This window comes from Lissotriton vulgaris, chromosome 1_1, assembly GCF_964263255.1.
Source record: "Lissotriton vulgaris chromosome 1_1, aLisVul1.2, whole genome shotgun sequence".
NCBI classification, from domain to species: Eukaryota; Metazoa; Chordata; class Amphibia; order Caudata; family Salamandridae; genus Lissotriton; species Lissotriton vulgaris.
In genome coordinates this window covers 2,037,788,791-2,037,801,909 of record NC_141685.1, presented here as the reverse complement: position 1 = coordinate 2,037,801,909, position 13,119 = coordinate 2,037,788,791, and the positions used below count along the sequence as shown (strand labels likewise).

Below are 13,119 nucleotides of genomic sequence, written 5' to 3'. Positions count from 1 at the left end.
ACTCACACTTTTGGGCATAAAAAAAAACCAACTCGCTTTTAATATTTTGGTGTTTATGGATTTCGAAAAATCTAGGAGTCACCACCTTTGGTGTTGGGAACTGGCTTAGGCTCTGCTTGGTGTCGCCCTGGTGTCCGGAATGAATAGTTCTTGTTCCTGGTTTTCTGAATATTTGTCAATTACATGATAAAAGCAGAAGATAAACACAGAATCCACTGTTCATAAGGGTAAAAGTCTACTCCTCTGTACAGTCAATCGTACTGAATAAGAGTGCTCAATCACAAAGCACGTTAGTGGTGACTGAACCTAAGAATTAAAGAGAAAAGAAAGTCACGCAAACAGGAAAATTGTATGGCACAGATACTTTACTTTGCTAAGCCATTCCCCCTAAAAGTGTCTTCAGCTGCTAGAAGAACAAACGACTCCTCTTCAGAAAACCTTGGATGCCACAGCTTGCTTTAGGAAGCCCCTGCTAGACATAATAACACAAACTCCGGGATTACTGGTAAGTTTTTGTCCTTGTCATAAAAGATTGACAAGCAAGAGTTTGAGCATCGGTTAAAGCCCCCTTAATCGATGCAGTTTTTACTTGACAAGTTAAGATGTAAATTACTGCAGACAGTCCCAGCTGCAGATTTGCTGGATAATTTGCACAGAGAAGTCTCAGTCAATATTTTTGGACGTTTCAGCGGTCTAAGACAGACATCGCGGAGTGCGACACCCGGATCCAGGTTTCCCCGTCTTTTGTTTCATTCTTCTCTCATGCAAGGAAGTTTGTCATCAGCCAAGAAATCGATAATCATTGGAATGACAGATTATTCAGGGATATCCGGTCTACTGTTCAACTTAATATCTATATATTATGCATAAGGACTCTCTAAGAACATCCAGGGGTTTGCATTTGTAAGTTCATGCAAATGTTCCAAAGACTCTCTAAGAATCCAACAAAATACATCACTCATGTTCCTTTTGATAAAACAGGAGTGTGGTTTATCCATACGAAAACAGCATCTCAGGGCCCCGGCCTGGTGCACCAGAAGGATGCCGCAAAGAATATCACATTAAACCTATACTGAATCTGAGAGTAAATGCACTACCCTTAGCATTGGGCTGATGTGATCCCTGGAGCTAGGCTGCCACCAGCTATCACAAACCCAGGGGCAGAGATGGTGCCTCCTGGATCTATATGAAAAAAAGAGGAGCCCATTGGTTATTCGCAACTCACCGGTACACTACAATATCACATACAACCAAACTTCTGAAGGAATGTCCTGTAACAACTGCTGCCGAAAGAAGAACTGCAGCTGGATCTAAATAGAGAAGAAGCACAACCTGCTCTGGCATAGTCCAGAACCGGGCACTGTCACATGGACCAACCATAGGAAATTCTGTGACGCGCTGGAGTCAGCAGATAACCAAAAGCATCTTTCCTTCCAGCAAATCAGATAAGCTTAATGTCTCACTAAAACGGTATCTATACAAGGCAATACACAGGAGTTCTTTTAATACAGTTCTTAATATCCAGATAGAAGTAGTTCTTGTTTAATCTTACGAAAATATAGGAACATTGAAACTTACTTTATTGCAATTGAGAAACCAGAGATGATTTTTATGCAGATCGCACAGTGACAAGACTATGCAAGGGGATGCCCACGTCGAAAGAACTATTTCACCTCCTCCTACTTGGGAAAAACATGTATTTGAAAACCCTACTGTGATGCACACCAGATCGTATGTAAGGTGTCAAACCAGCAGGCGGTGGTTTGCGGTTCTCACTGAAGCTTGGCAGATGGGCCATGTTAAGACATATTTCAAGTGCATGCAGAATACGGTCATCACTACGAAAACCAAGAGAAGAACTGTAAAAAAAGAATCCTTCCTCTTACAAATTCCCGCAACAACAATACAGTGCAAGTGCTTTCCTTTGGCCCAGATGCACTACACATTACCCTGCACCCTGCCTTCCACCTGTGCTTATCCGTTCTATAGCGCCATGAAACCAGTGGTGTCCGAGTGCTCTATAAATAATTTTTACATTACATGGTCAGAAGCAAACATCCATGGGTTCTCTGCTGCCCAATCTCTGCCACCCTCGCTGAAGATTGCCAGGGACCCACACTTAAACAAGCCTGCTGAACTGGACCCAGTTCTGCTTTAGGATTTTAAATGCTTTGGAGGTAAAGCCCTCCTCTCTTCACCTTTCGCTCACATTATATATTTGTTAAAAATTCCTGCGCCCACCACTGACACAAATCACTTTGTAGAGCAACATTACTATCACCCTTCTCATTGAGCAGGTATTCTATTAAAGTTAGCATACTATTCCAAAAGTATTTTAAGCAATGCTTTACAGACATACTGGCTCCATCTATACTATGGCCAATGTCCTCCGTAGGTGTAATCGTACTACCAAAGGGAGTCTTCCTCAGGAGCACTTTGGGGTAGCGATCCAAACAGATTTCTTTTTCTCATTTTATGTTCTGCCAAATGAGGTATTTCGGGAGTGAAGCTTTTTCCATATAACCTGCTTTCTTGCATGAACTGGTGTGATGTGATCACACACTCAGTGACTCAATTCAGTAGAGACCTCAAGACCTGGCTCTTCAACTGAACTGCATAACCCCCATACCAGCGCCTTGAGACCTTTATGGGTGAGTAGTCGCGCTATACAAGAACACTGATTGATTGATTGACCTGCTGACGTGAACAGGCTCAACATATTCCGACAGAGCCGCGACGGACACCTTATTCCACACATCAACTAGTTGTGCAACTTTGAACGGTTGCAGTCACTTTGGGAAATACTTAGGAACATTATAAACAAAATAAAAGGTGAGTTACACCTTGATGCCAGTGGAGGGTTCCCACAGGTACACACGAAGAAAACAGTACTTTTGATAGGTCTTCGTTCACTTTCTAGACCAACGTCTATAAATACATTCAAAACTCTGTGATTGTGAAGGTTAACAGAAATCAGGAATTGCTCTAAACCACTAAACCCTTTTTTTCCCTTCAAACCCCTAGAACACTCTGACAGCTGAAAACTATACCAAACAAGAGAACTTCTGCAAGACTTTGGCACAGGGATGGGGGAGCCGCAGAAAGCACAGCAGTCTCTGTTTTGAATTTTCTCTAATTCAGTTGTTGAAATGAAGACTCTTAATGTTATTTCACATGTAACATAGCAAAGAAACCTCAGATGCATTTGTGAAAAGAAAAAATAAACATGAAAATTAACAAACTTCTGTCTGCCGTGAAGGCTTATTCCATCTGAACACAAGCCCACCGCCAGCCTCTTTATATTTCAGTGCGGTAAACTCTACCGCTTGGTCTTGGAATACTTGGATACCCCACAGGGCTCTGCCGGCTTCCCAAGCCCAGCTCCAGTGCACTCCGCAGGACTCAGTGCAGTGTGTCCTCTCACAGTGCATCACTATGGTTATAATCATCATTGACAGGTCCTACCATGCGCCTTGCGAGAGGTTACAACGCGCGTGTTCAATGATAGAAAAGTACGCATTGTGTACCTTGGAGCACTTCCAAGGAACAAAGATTCTGCTGAGAAACAGAGAGAAAGCCAACACCAAGACAGATGAAAAAGTAGGTCTAGAAACAGTTGTGACTTGAGTTCTTGCGAAAGGTGTGTCTATCACAAATTAATTTCACTACATTCTGGAAGATTTAAACCTGGGATACTTATTAGAGGAGGAGGCCTGGGCAAGGGGTATGCCACCATTGCTGCACAATGCCACAATTCTAAAATTTCCAGAACTTTCGACTGTGTGTTAATGCTAATTAGACTGCCGCTTAGTATGTTTTATGAAACCAAGATACCCAGCACTGATTTGCTTTCTTGTCATTTTTAGCATCCTTGTTTCGGTTATTGTGAAGGGTAGGGGGTGGACACTTTTGCTGTTACACACCTGGCTGCACAAAAAAAGTGCACGACGATGGAGAAGTGAGTTGATTCTTTATCTAGATTTCTGGTCTGTGTCCTTCAAGTAAGAACATCAGCCAGACCATTCATGACTTTAGCTTTGTTAACACTCAGTTACAAAAAAAAAAAAATCATTTAGTGACGTTTCTTTAATTAGAAAGTTTTACATTGCGCGAACATGACCATTGCAGGCATCAGAGCGCTTTTCAATAGTGCGGAAACAAATAGAATCAAAATTATCAAAATCGATAAAGGCAGCACCCCTGAAAAGGGAGGGTTCAAAACAATGTCAGGATCAATAGATCAAACAATAACAGAGGATAGCAATAGTCATGAATGTAATTCTCCAAAAATGATGATTTAATTCAAATTGGCGCACAAGATCATGGCTGTATTTTTCTGCAAGAAATCTGAAACTTTTGCTTCAGTCTGAGCAAGTAACAATTGTCGTGGAGGTCTACGGGAAGGATTCATAGGGAGTACAGCTACTCTACCTACTACTGGGAGCCAGACCGCCCTCCAGGCTCAAATTAACGCTTATTATACTGAAATTGGAAACACATCCTGGTATTCATTTATGTATTGCTCCACTAATATATATATATTTTTAAATAAAGCAGAATATCAAACGTTTTAGCATATCTATATAAACATATTTAAAAATACCTGCCTGCCTTTGAGTGTTGACGTGGAAAAAAATATCACGGCTCATCTTCTGCTGTATTTGATAGCATCGACCACTTAAAGTTAATTCAGTATTCTGCATGAACTGAAGGGAGCCTTCACAAGTGCACAGACTGACACAATTATTCCAGAATTACAAATCTGCCATCTTCCCAGAATATCTTATCACAATCTGCCAGAGGTGAACCTTGCCAATAACGGCAAAGAGAGAACAGACTCCTCCTGTTGGTGCTGGGAACCTTCAATGCATCCTACTGAGGGGCTCCGACCTGAGAGCAGTTCATTATAGGAATTTAGAGGTGTACAATCTGACATAGAGCGACAATTAGGCATGCCGGTTATTCTCCACGACCAGTATCAAGCCATCTACATGGGGAGGGAACCCTCTGAGAAAGGCAATCTAACATGACCACCATCACGGAGCGTGCAGGCTGGGCACTGGGGTAAGATCACACCATGAAGGAAGAGTAAACGTCCTCATCTGTGTAGGTCGTAGTCCACATTTCACAAGTTAGAGCATCAGCAACGGGCATCTTACCTTGTATTAGACAGACAAACGACAAGGAAATAGACAAATATTTTTATAATGGGGCTAGTGAAGCGGCTAAGTCTTTTGTTTATGGGCACATGGAGTAATTTTGGTTCACAAGCACCACTTAACGGTATCATCTAGTGAGGCGCTGTATCTCAGTATTGGGTGTACAGCAAAATATGACAAAATAATACCCCAGGGCTTCCAACCGTCTTATAGGTAGCAGGTACATGCGGTGGTTGCCTGAATCATAGATTTAGTCTCAACACCTCCATTTTCCACGAGGAGGTAAGTATTTGGTAGTATGTCATTCTGTAAACAGTGCTCTTTGCTTTGGTGCACTGGAACCCTATGCAGGCATCTGGTGCTGTCCATTATTCACTTTTCCAACAATCAAAGTTTAGCGGCGGAGCAGTGGTTTCGGATCATTCACATGCTTACTTTTTCTACTTAGAGGTCAGGTGAGACCCCTTTGGAAGGTCTGAAGACAGACACTAAATCAGTTGCAGGAGCAGCGGCTTTTATGTTAAAGAGGCAACAAAATATACACCATGCATTGTAATACCAATGTGACAGTATTGCTCACAGCATAATCAAACAAATAGTTACAGTGGCATGTTTCTATGCATCCAGGATTGCAGTTCCCTCCTGAGGAAGACACTAAAGTATCATGTACAACTGCAAAAAAAGTTATAGCTTCTCGTTGGAGGCAAACCCCAGATCGTCTTCATGTTCTCATAGGGCGAAACAACGTGTGTTGAATAGGGACAAGAAATAATAACACGACACATAACAGCAAAAGCAGGGAAGCAGGCATCAACCCAAGCATGTGCAAGCTTGTACATGAAGCAACGTGAAACAAACTGAAATTAAACGATTCATAGAACATGTGCACCCAACGTTTGGAAGCAAACATACCACAAACAATTACTTGAAACTCGACCGGTGCATACTTAAATTGAACGAACATACAGTGTTCAGATTAAATCCAGCAGTGTTATTGAATGTAAAACTCTTTAGGACAGAGCTGGCGTGATACTCATCAGCCCTATGCCCATACGCCCCTCTCTTGGTGGTGAAACAAGGCTGGATTTGGTGAAATAACCAAGTGACATCACCCATAGAAAGGATAACCAAAGTAAAGTATTCAAATCAGCCAAACACTATCAGAAGCTTTTGCACTGCCACAAAGGTAATAACACTTTATGTGTCAACCAAGCAACGCTTAATCAAGCGGATATTTATTCTCTTTAATTAACTAGCGATAATATCAGAAGTCTGTTTATGTGCACTTGTAATCCTTGATTACTATGAAATGATGGCACCTTTCTGATGGAAAGCCTCTTTCTAATGGACTTCCCAGACAAGCGAGCCAAGTAAAGAGCGCCATGTGGTGACTAAAAAGCAGTGTGGCGCGTGCCCTAGTCACATCGCACCGGTAGTGGAGAGAATCAAGACCAGCTGAGATGGGGCTCTGGATCGGATAGCTGAAGTCGATATGAAATAAGAATTATTGTGCATACCCAGGATTACACAAAAGGGGAGAATAAAAAGATTGCTTCAAAACAGTGGCTGTTACTTTCCTGAGGAAATGGCTGAATTACACTATATGAAAGTTGTTAATATTAACCTAAAATAATATTGCATACACTACATCGACCGACCACTACATTGTAAATTAAGTACATATTTACCAATACTAACTGCACCCACACTTACCCTGGGAAGTGCATATAACTGTAATTAAGAATGCAAACAATATTTATACCATGCAAAGCTAGAGGAAAGCTTATGCAGTAGATACGTTGTTACTACCATGCAATATACTGCATGAGAAAAACTGCCCTCTACACTTGGCACACCTAAAAGAGCAAATCTGAAGAAATCGGGCAAATTGGCCATTTGGATCTTATACCATACATTATCCCAACAATAAAGTTCATTAAAAATACAATTTCAGCTGCTACAAATGGATGAAATGAAAAGTCTGTACTGCCAGAGATACACCCAGAGCACGAGTGGACACTAGAGTATGTGTGACTGTACATGCACATAATACCTAACTTACTAATTATCCAGGTCCTGTACACAATGGGGACATTCTACTTGATCATATGGACAACTTAACTTACACTAGGCACATATAAATCTGGGAGCAGAACAAGGATACACTGCTTTGGATTTTTTTTTAAAAAAGACATAAATATAAGGTAGCTTATTGGACACAAAAGTACTACAGTGTATTTTTAACTTTCAACCATCTTCCTCCCGCAGTAAATGTTCTCAACGAGCAGTGTAATGGAAGAGAGTGTCATTTATAGTGGCTAGTTCTGTTAAAGAAATGTGAATAGTGTACCACGACCGGAGAAGACGAGCCAAGACGTTATGTGCATTACTGAAGAAGAATGTGAAGGTTTCCTCCCGGAGTTTCTGTACATGAGCTCTCGGGCATGAAGTTGGGACCGCGGCAAAGACAAGCAAACACTCATCCCACGGTTAGCAATCGGGCACAGAAAGCAGAAGTGTTTAGAAAACAACACAGCCTCTTTAAGATGTCAGCGTCTCTTCAACAAATGGAGATCCCCAAGGCGAAATTTGGAGAAATCGTGACCACTTTCTAACTTTGCGCCCACAGATAACACGCGTGTAACACTTATTCTATGCTTGGTGCATCTGGGGGCGATGCCCCGAATCCGGCCAGCGGGGTTGTATTTTAAGAAGCACCGGCAGTGAGCTACAGCCGGCGACGAGGATTGTGTCGCATTTACAACATGCACGAGATATAGAAATTAAACTAATAAGCCGACCCACGGGGATTCCACAGCTGAGGAAGCACGGGGCTAGTCACCAGCCTTTATCCACAAAGAAGCAATCGTGCATTTGAAAATGGATCAGGAACCACGAGTAAACCACGCTCATACAATTGCCACCAATTAAGACCTGGGGAGGATCATGGCAAAGAGCAGCCGAAAATGTGAAGGCAGAGACCCAACAATCGGCCCTTCAAGAACGAGGGTACTGCCACGAAGAAGTGGCTTCTGGAAGCGGCATCTTCGTGGCGCGGCAAATTTTCCAAACACGAATGTTGTTAATAACAGACATGTATTTAAGAAGGGACGGTGGAGGCCCAGGGAGGGTCAGCTGAGACCAGCTACCGCAACAATGACTGAGGCTGGTATGCGCGCCCTGAGCCAGTATCGAGCTGTGGGTGCAGATTGGAAAAACAAAATGCCAACTTCAGAGAGGGTATGGTGCCATTCTAGAACAAAAAGGCTTACTCACATGGTCTCCAATAAACCTCAATCTCTTGCTAAGTTTACAAGTGGCCCCATCCTTAGAATGCCCGCGCATATCTCACCCAGACTCTAAAAGCACTGCTGCTGCAAGGGCTCCGCAGCCTGTGAGTACACTACCTCGAGGACGCAGACGGGTCCACTTGAACTTCCCCTGCCCACTCCAAGTACCAACGCGCCCTATGGTATGTCAGTCTAAATGAGGCCAAGATTCGCATGGCACTGAGCGACCGGGACTCTATTTCAAGTCACGCTTCTGTCTCGTGCACATGTCTGCATTTGATGAAAATTGTGTTCCCCGACAATAATTTGTCTTTAAAGCTACACTTCACTAAAAAACGCAAGACGCAAACTGCAAGTTAAAGTGCACACATTTACACTTTCCCTAAAAAGCCGGGAGTCCCCAAGCAACTTAACCATGACATACACATATGCCGAAAGTCAGGATGGTACCTGCTCCGTCCCACGCTAGGGTGGAAAATGACAGTTCAGTGTACTTCTAAGCGCTAGCTTCTCATCCGTGCCGCGCAGGATCGCAGTCCACGGAGCCGCAATGAAGACCCCGTTGGTCCCGGTGATGACAGCGGCTTTGGCGGGGTTTTGTACACTCGAGTGACCATGCAAAACAGGGCATCTTGCAAATGTACATGCCTGCAGCCTCGGCGTCAGCCGGGTCGATACATGTCTGAATGAGTACAGAAACAAGTGTCAGACACCCACCTCATACGGTGCAGGAGCACAAGGTTATCTTGCGGAGGAGCCACAAGGGCAAAGCATCCCTGGCACCCGCCGCCGTCTGAGCTGGAGGAGCACGGACCGTGTACACCGAACTGCCTGGCGGAGGAAATAGTGCAAAAACCGTCCCGTGTAGATGAGCAGAACTTCAGACTGTAACTTCAGAAAACGCGGGCATCGAGGCAGCTTTCCTTAAGTTTGGACTGGCTGTACTGCACGCGTCAAAAATATAACTGGGCCCAGGGACTACAATTTGTTGCTTTTCGGAAGTCTGGACTCAAGTGATCTGTCTGATTGGGTGTCTGAGTGATTGCTTCCCACGAGCGCCTCGGTTCTGTGGCTACATTTTAACCAGACCGAGCTACGGATGGGATAAAGTACGTCTACTCCTCGGGTCACAACAGAATGCAACCCGTCTCGCCGAAGAACTGGCGCACTGACGAGCATCCTTCAAGGCGCTCTGGAAAAACGTCCTTTAGAAGAAGCGAATGACACTTAAAAGAGTTTCAAGAACACGAAAGGCGTTTGCTTAAAACAGAGTTAAGAACAGCATGCACAGGGGCAAGACGGACGGAAGGCTTCAGAGAGCTGGTCACACTCTGCCTCCTGGAAGATGCACCTAGGGCCAGAGGGAAGGGCCTCGAAGAGCATGTCATGAGCATGCTTGCAGCAGGCGCTGCCCCGCTGCGTGCGTCTGCTATGAGCACGAACTGCTCCCGCCGAGTGTGCTGGGAGCCTCAACTGGTCTCACCCAGTCCGCTAGGAGCACGAGTAGGTCCCACTGTGTCCCTTGGGAGCATAAACTAATCACACCAACTGGTCCCACTGTGTCTGCTAGGAGCACCAACTGGTCCCACTGAGTCTGCTAGGAGCCCCAACTGGTCCCACTGTGTCTGCTAGGAGCACTAACTGGTCTCACTGTGTCTGCTAAGAGCACTAACTGGTCCCACTGTGTCTGCTAGGAGCACCAACTGGTCCCACTGAGTCTGCTAGGGGCATGGACTGGCCCTACAGTGCCTTTGCTAGGAACATAACTCGTCCCACTGGGTCCGCTAGCAACTTCGAGCAAAGAAGGCAGGGCTGGTCCCATTGCTTATGCCTTCCAAGTAGGGCCACAGTGTGTCGGTCTGCTGTGAGATGTGGCCAGACAGACGTGGGATACAAACTGAGCTGGTGCCACTGTGTGTGGAAGGCACCAGGGCTTCAAAGCGAACTGGCCCGGTGGTGTCTGCTGGATGTGTGTGGACTGCTACGCAAGGAGTGTTCACTTACATAAAGAAAAGTTTATTGTGATATCTCTCGGCTGCCATTCAGAGACGTAACACTTTTCGCATTTCACTGAGAAGGTGATTAGTATCAGCTGTTTCACTTGCATGCGTGCCCGCACAACAACAGAAAGTAAGCGTTAAAAAGAGGCAGTTTTTGTTCTTAAGCCTCCTACATTTGATCAGAACAGGGGGGAGAATACACAACACAGAGATTAACAAATGTGCTCAGGATCACACACACACACAACATTGTGTAACTTCAAAAGTCCAGAGTAGCACCCAGGTCTCCTCAGGTGCAGTAAGCGCTATATAAATGCAGTTTCAATGCAGGTCTCCGCCTCCCCCGTCGGTAAATGATCCACTATTCACCTGCCCTGCCTGTGGTGTTTTGTACTCAGGTGTGAGTGCAAGCCCTGCACTGCTCCGCAGCCCGCACGTGTCGCAGGGCGGCTCTGATCAGGTAGGCTGATCCCGCACAACGTGAGCGGCCGGGCTGCGGCGCGAGCCATTCATTCTGGAGGCGTGCGCGCGAGGAGCTGAGCAGGTCCCGGGAGCAGCACGCGCTAAAGTTTTCGGGCTCCCAGCAGCCGTCCTCCTGCTCAGCTGCACACTGAGACATAAACAACCCCGAAGAGCAGCATGGATGGGAGCAGCGTGGCTGCGGGCTTCCCTGGGACACAGCAGAGTTAGAAAGTTTCCCTGGGCGGTGTGGCGGGGGTCCCCGGCTGCACGAGGGTCACCCCTGAGCCGCTGAGGGAGGGAGCGGGAGCCCCGCAGTCCTGGGACGAGGCACGGGGCTTCCCAGTGCCCGGCCCTGGGCTGCCAGGCTGTCACCGCACGGAGCGCTCCCAGGCTGCAGCCTCGCACAGGGATCAGCTGCAGAGGACGGGCAGCTCGGAGGGGAGACCCGGGGCCGGGGGCTGCCGGACTCACCTTTCAAACTCCTGAGGTAAATCAGGGTCAGTTAGCATGCTGGAAAGGCGAGGCGTCCCGTCGTCGCGGCGGCCGCCTCCGATCTCCTCCGAGCCGACCTGTCAAGTGACTCCCGAGCTCGGGCAGCGGCGGAGCGTCTCCCTGGCTCTGTGCACTGCTGCTGCTGTGGCTGCGCTCCCCCCTCAGTGCGAGCAGGGACTCCTTGACCAGGCTCTTAAAGGGCCAGCAGCCCGGATCCAGCAGCAGGCTCCTACACAATGCCAGTGTTGATAATAGCGCTCCCGACGCACGGAGCAGCTCCAGCCTGCGCCTACACTAACCACAAGCCTTGCTGCGTGTGCGGAGAGAGTGCCGCAAACGGGGAGTCTCCTCAGCTCACTGAGAGAGCCCCCCAAGGATGTGGATCTATCTCACTCTGCGGGACACCCAGGAGACCCGCAACTAAGCAGAGCGATTTACGATCATAACACGGGGAGTATTTAAAGCGCGCTTTTCTCACTTCGGCTGATTTCTGCTTGGTTTGCTCAATTTCTTTGCACTCATTTGGCTCGGTGTCGATTTTATTCCCAACAAAGTACCGTAACTGGCATTGTTCTACGGGGAGAACGAGAACCAGGGCCATGACATGTTGCAACATGACAGCAGGGCCCTTTGAAAAGACCTGTAAACAGTGAATCAATTCAATCACTGGCTCAGGTGCGGCTCATCACATAGCGCTACGACGAGGAGGTGTCGGTGTGCAGCCTTTTCACGCCAGTTGCAGAACAGAATCCTGCAGTGTGCAGAGGGGACTAAGGCCGATGGCCCGCGAAAACACCGGAATTTCTCCCCAAATTACACCGGCAGCGCATTCTGCAGCACGCAGAGGTGGACGGCGCGGGTCTTCTGTAAGGAATACAGCACGCAGTTTATTTACCACAGACCTCGTGCGTAACACATTTTCTCTGGAATGCTGCAAACTTTTTATTTTCACCGATACATGCAGTATTTTAACTCTGCAATTCAAGAAGTAACAATGTAAAAAAAACACAGTGTTGTTTATTTTCCCTTTAACGAACCTCTTGAGTTTGTATATATTTCCTTACACTAAGGAAGCCCCTTGACTTTGTAGGGCAGTCTGCGTGTTTTCTGGCAATGGGCTATGGCACTTCAATGACACAAATGGACACACATCTGGAAGCAGCGAGGAAGGTCACAGGTTACGGGTCTTTGACAAACACAGGGCAGGAGTGCACGCAGGCATTCCCTGCGCAGGCGCAGAGGTCACGGACAGCTTGCTCCTCTGTGCAGCCACTGTCCCCCGAGGTACCCCCGTGAGCTCAGCCCCGCCCCGCCCCGGGAGCCTGACGCCCAGGACAGCAAGTCATACCCAGTGACTGGAAGACCCTCCCTCGTGCGAAGGGAGGGCTTCAATTGGAGGGCGTGCTGCGGAGGGTCGCCATAGGGTATCCATGCCCCCTCCCCACAGTGCACGGGGAACAGCAGCGCAGTGTCTCCACCTTCCATCCACCGCGGCCAGTAGTGTTAGGGGGCGGGTCGGTGGTGGCAGTCCTGCTGATAGTCAGAGCCCCGAAGAGGTGGTAACGACGGAGGCTCTAGTCTAGTGTTTATTTTGCTTCCTGTGGTTCATTCATTGCTACAGCTCCCCGCCTCTCACGTGTCTCTTCTAGGCCCGGCCCCTCGCGTGGCCTCTCCTCCTCCGGTGTCTTCCGCCCTGTAAACCCTTCCCCTGCATTC

The 13,119-nt window shown here is 47.0% G+C and overlaps 1 protein-coding gene across 2 annotated transcripts in view; it reads right to left on the bottom strand.

Moving 5' to 3' along the window:
• The window catches only part of SOX5 (SRY-box transcription factor 5), a 441,228-nt gene extending 428,363 nt beyond the window's left edge, over nucleotides 1-12,865 (bottom strand). The window contains exon 1 of one of the 2 annotated variants that reach the window (XM_086920362.1): nucleotides 12,752-12,865. Coding sequence is in view for 1 of the 2 variants with exons in the window: in XM_086920351.1 (XP_086776477.1) it covers nucleotides 11,383-11,420 (38 nt within the window). In the remaining variant the exon portion in view is untranslated. Of the gene's footprint in view, nucleotides 1-11,382; nucleotides 11,572-12,751 lie in introns of those variants that run through there. The other variant, XM_086920351.1, reaches the window with a different exon arrangement.
• Nucleotides 12,866-13,119: the final 254 nt, after the last annotated feature.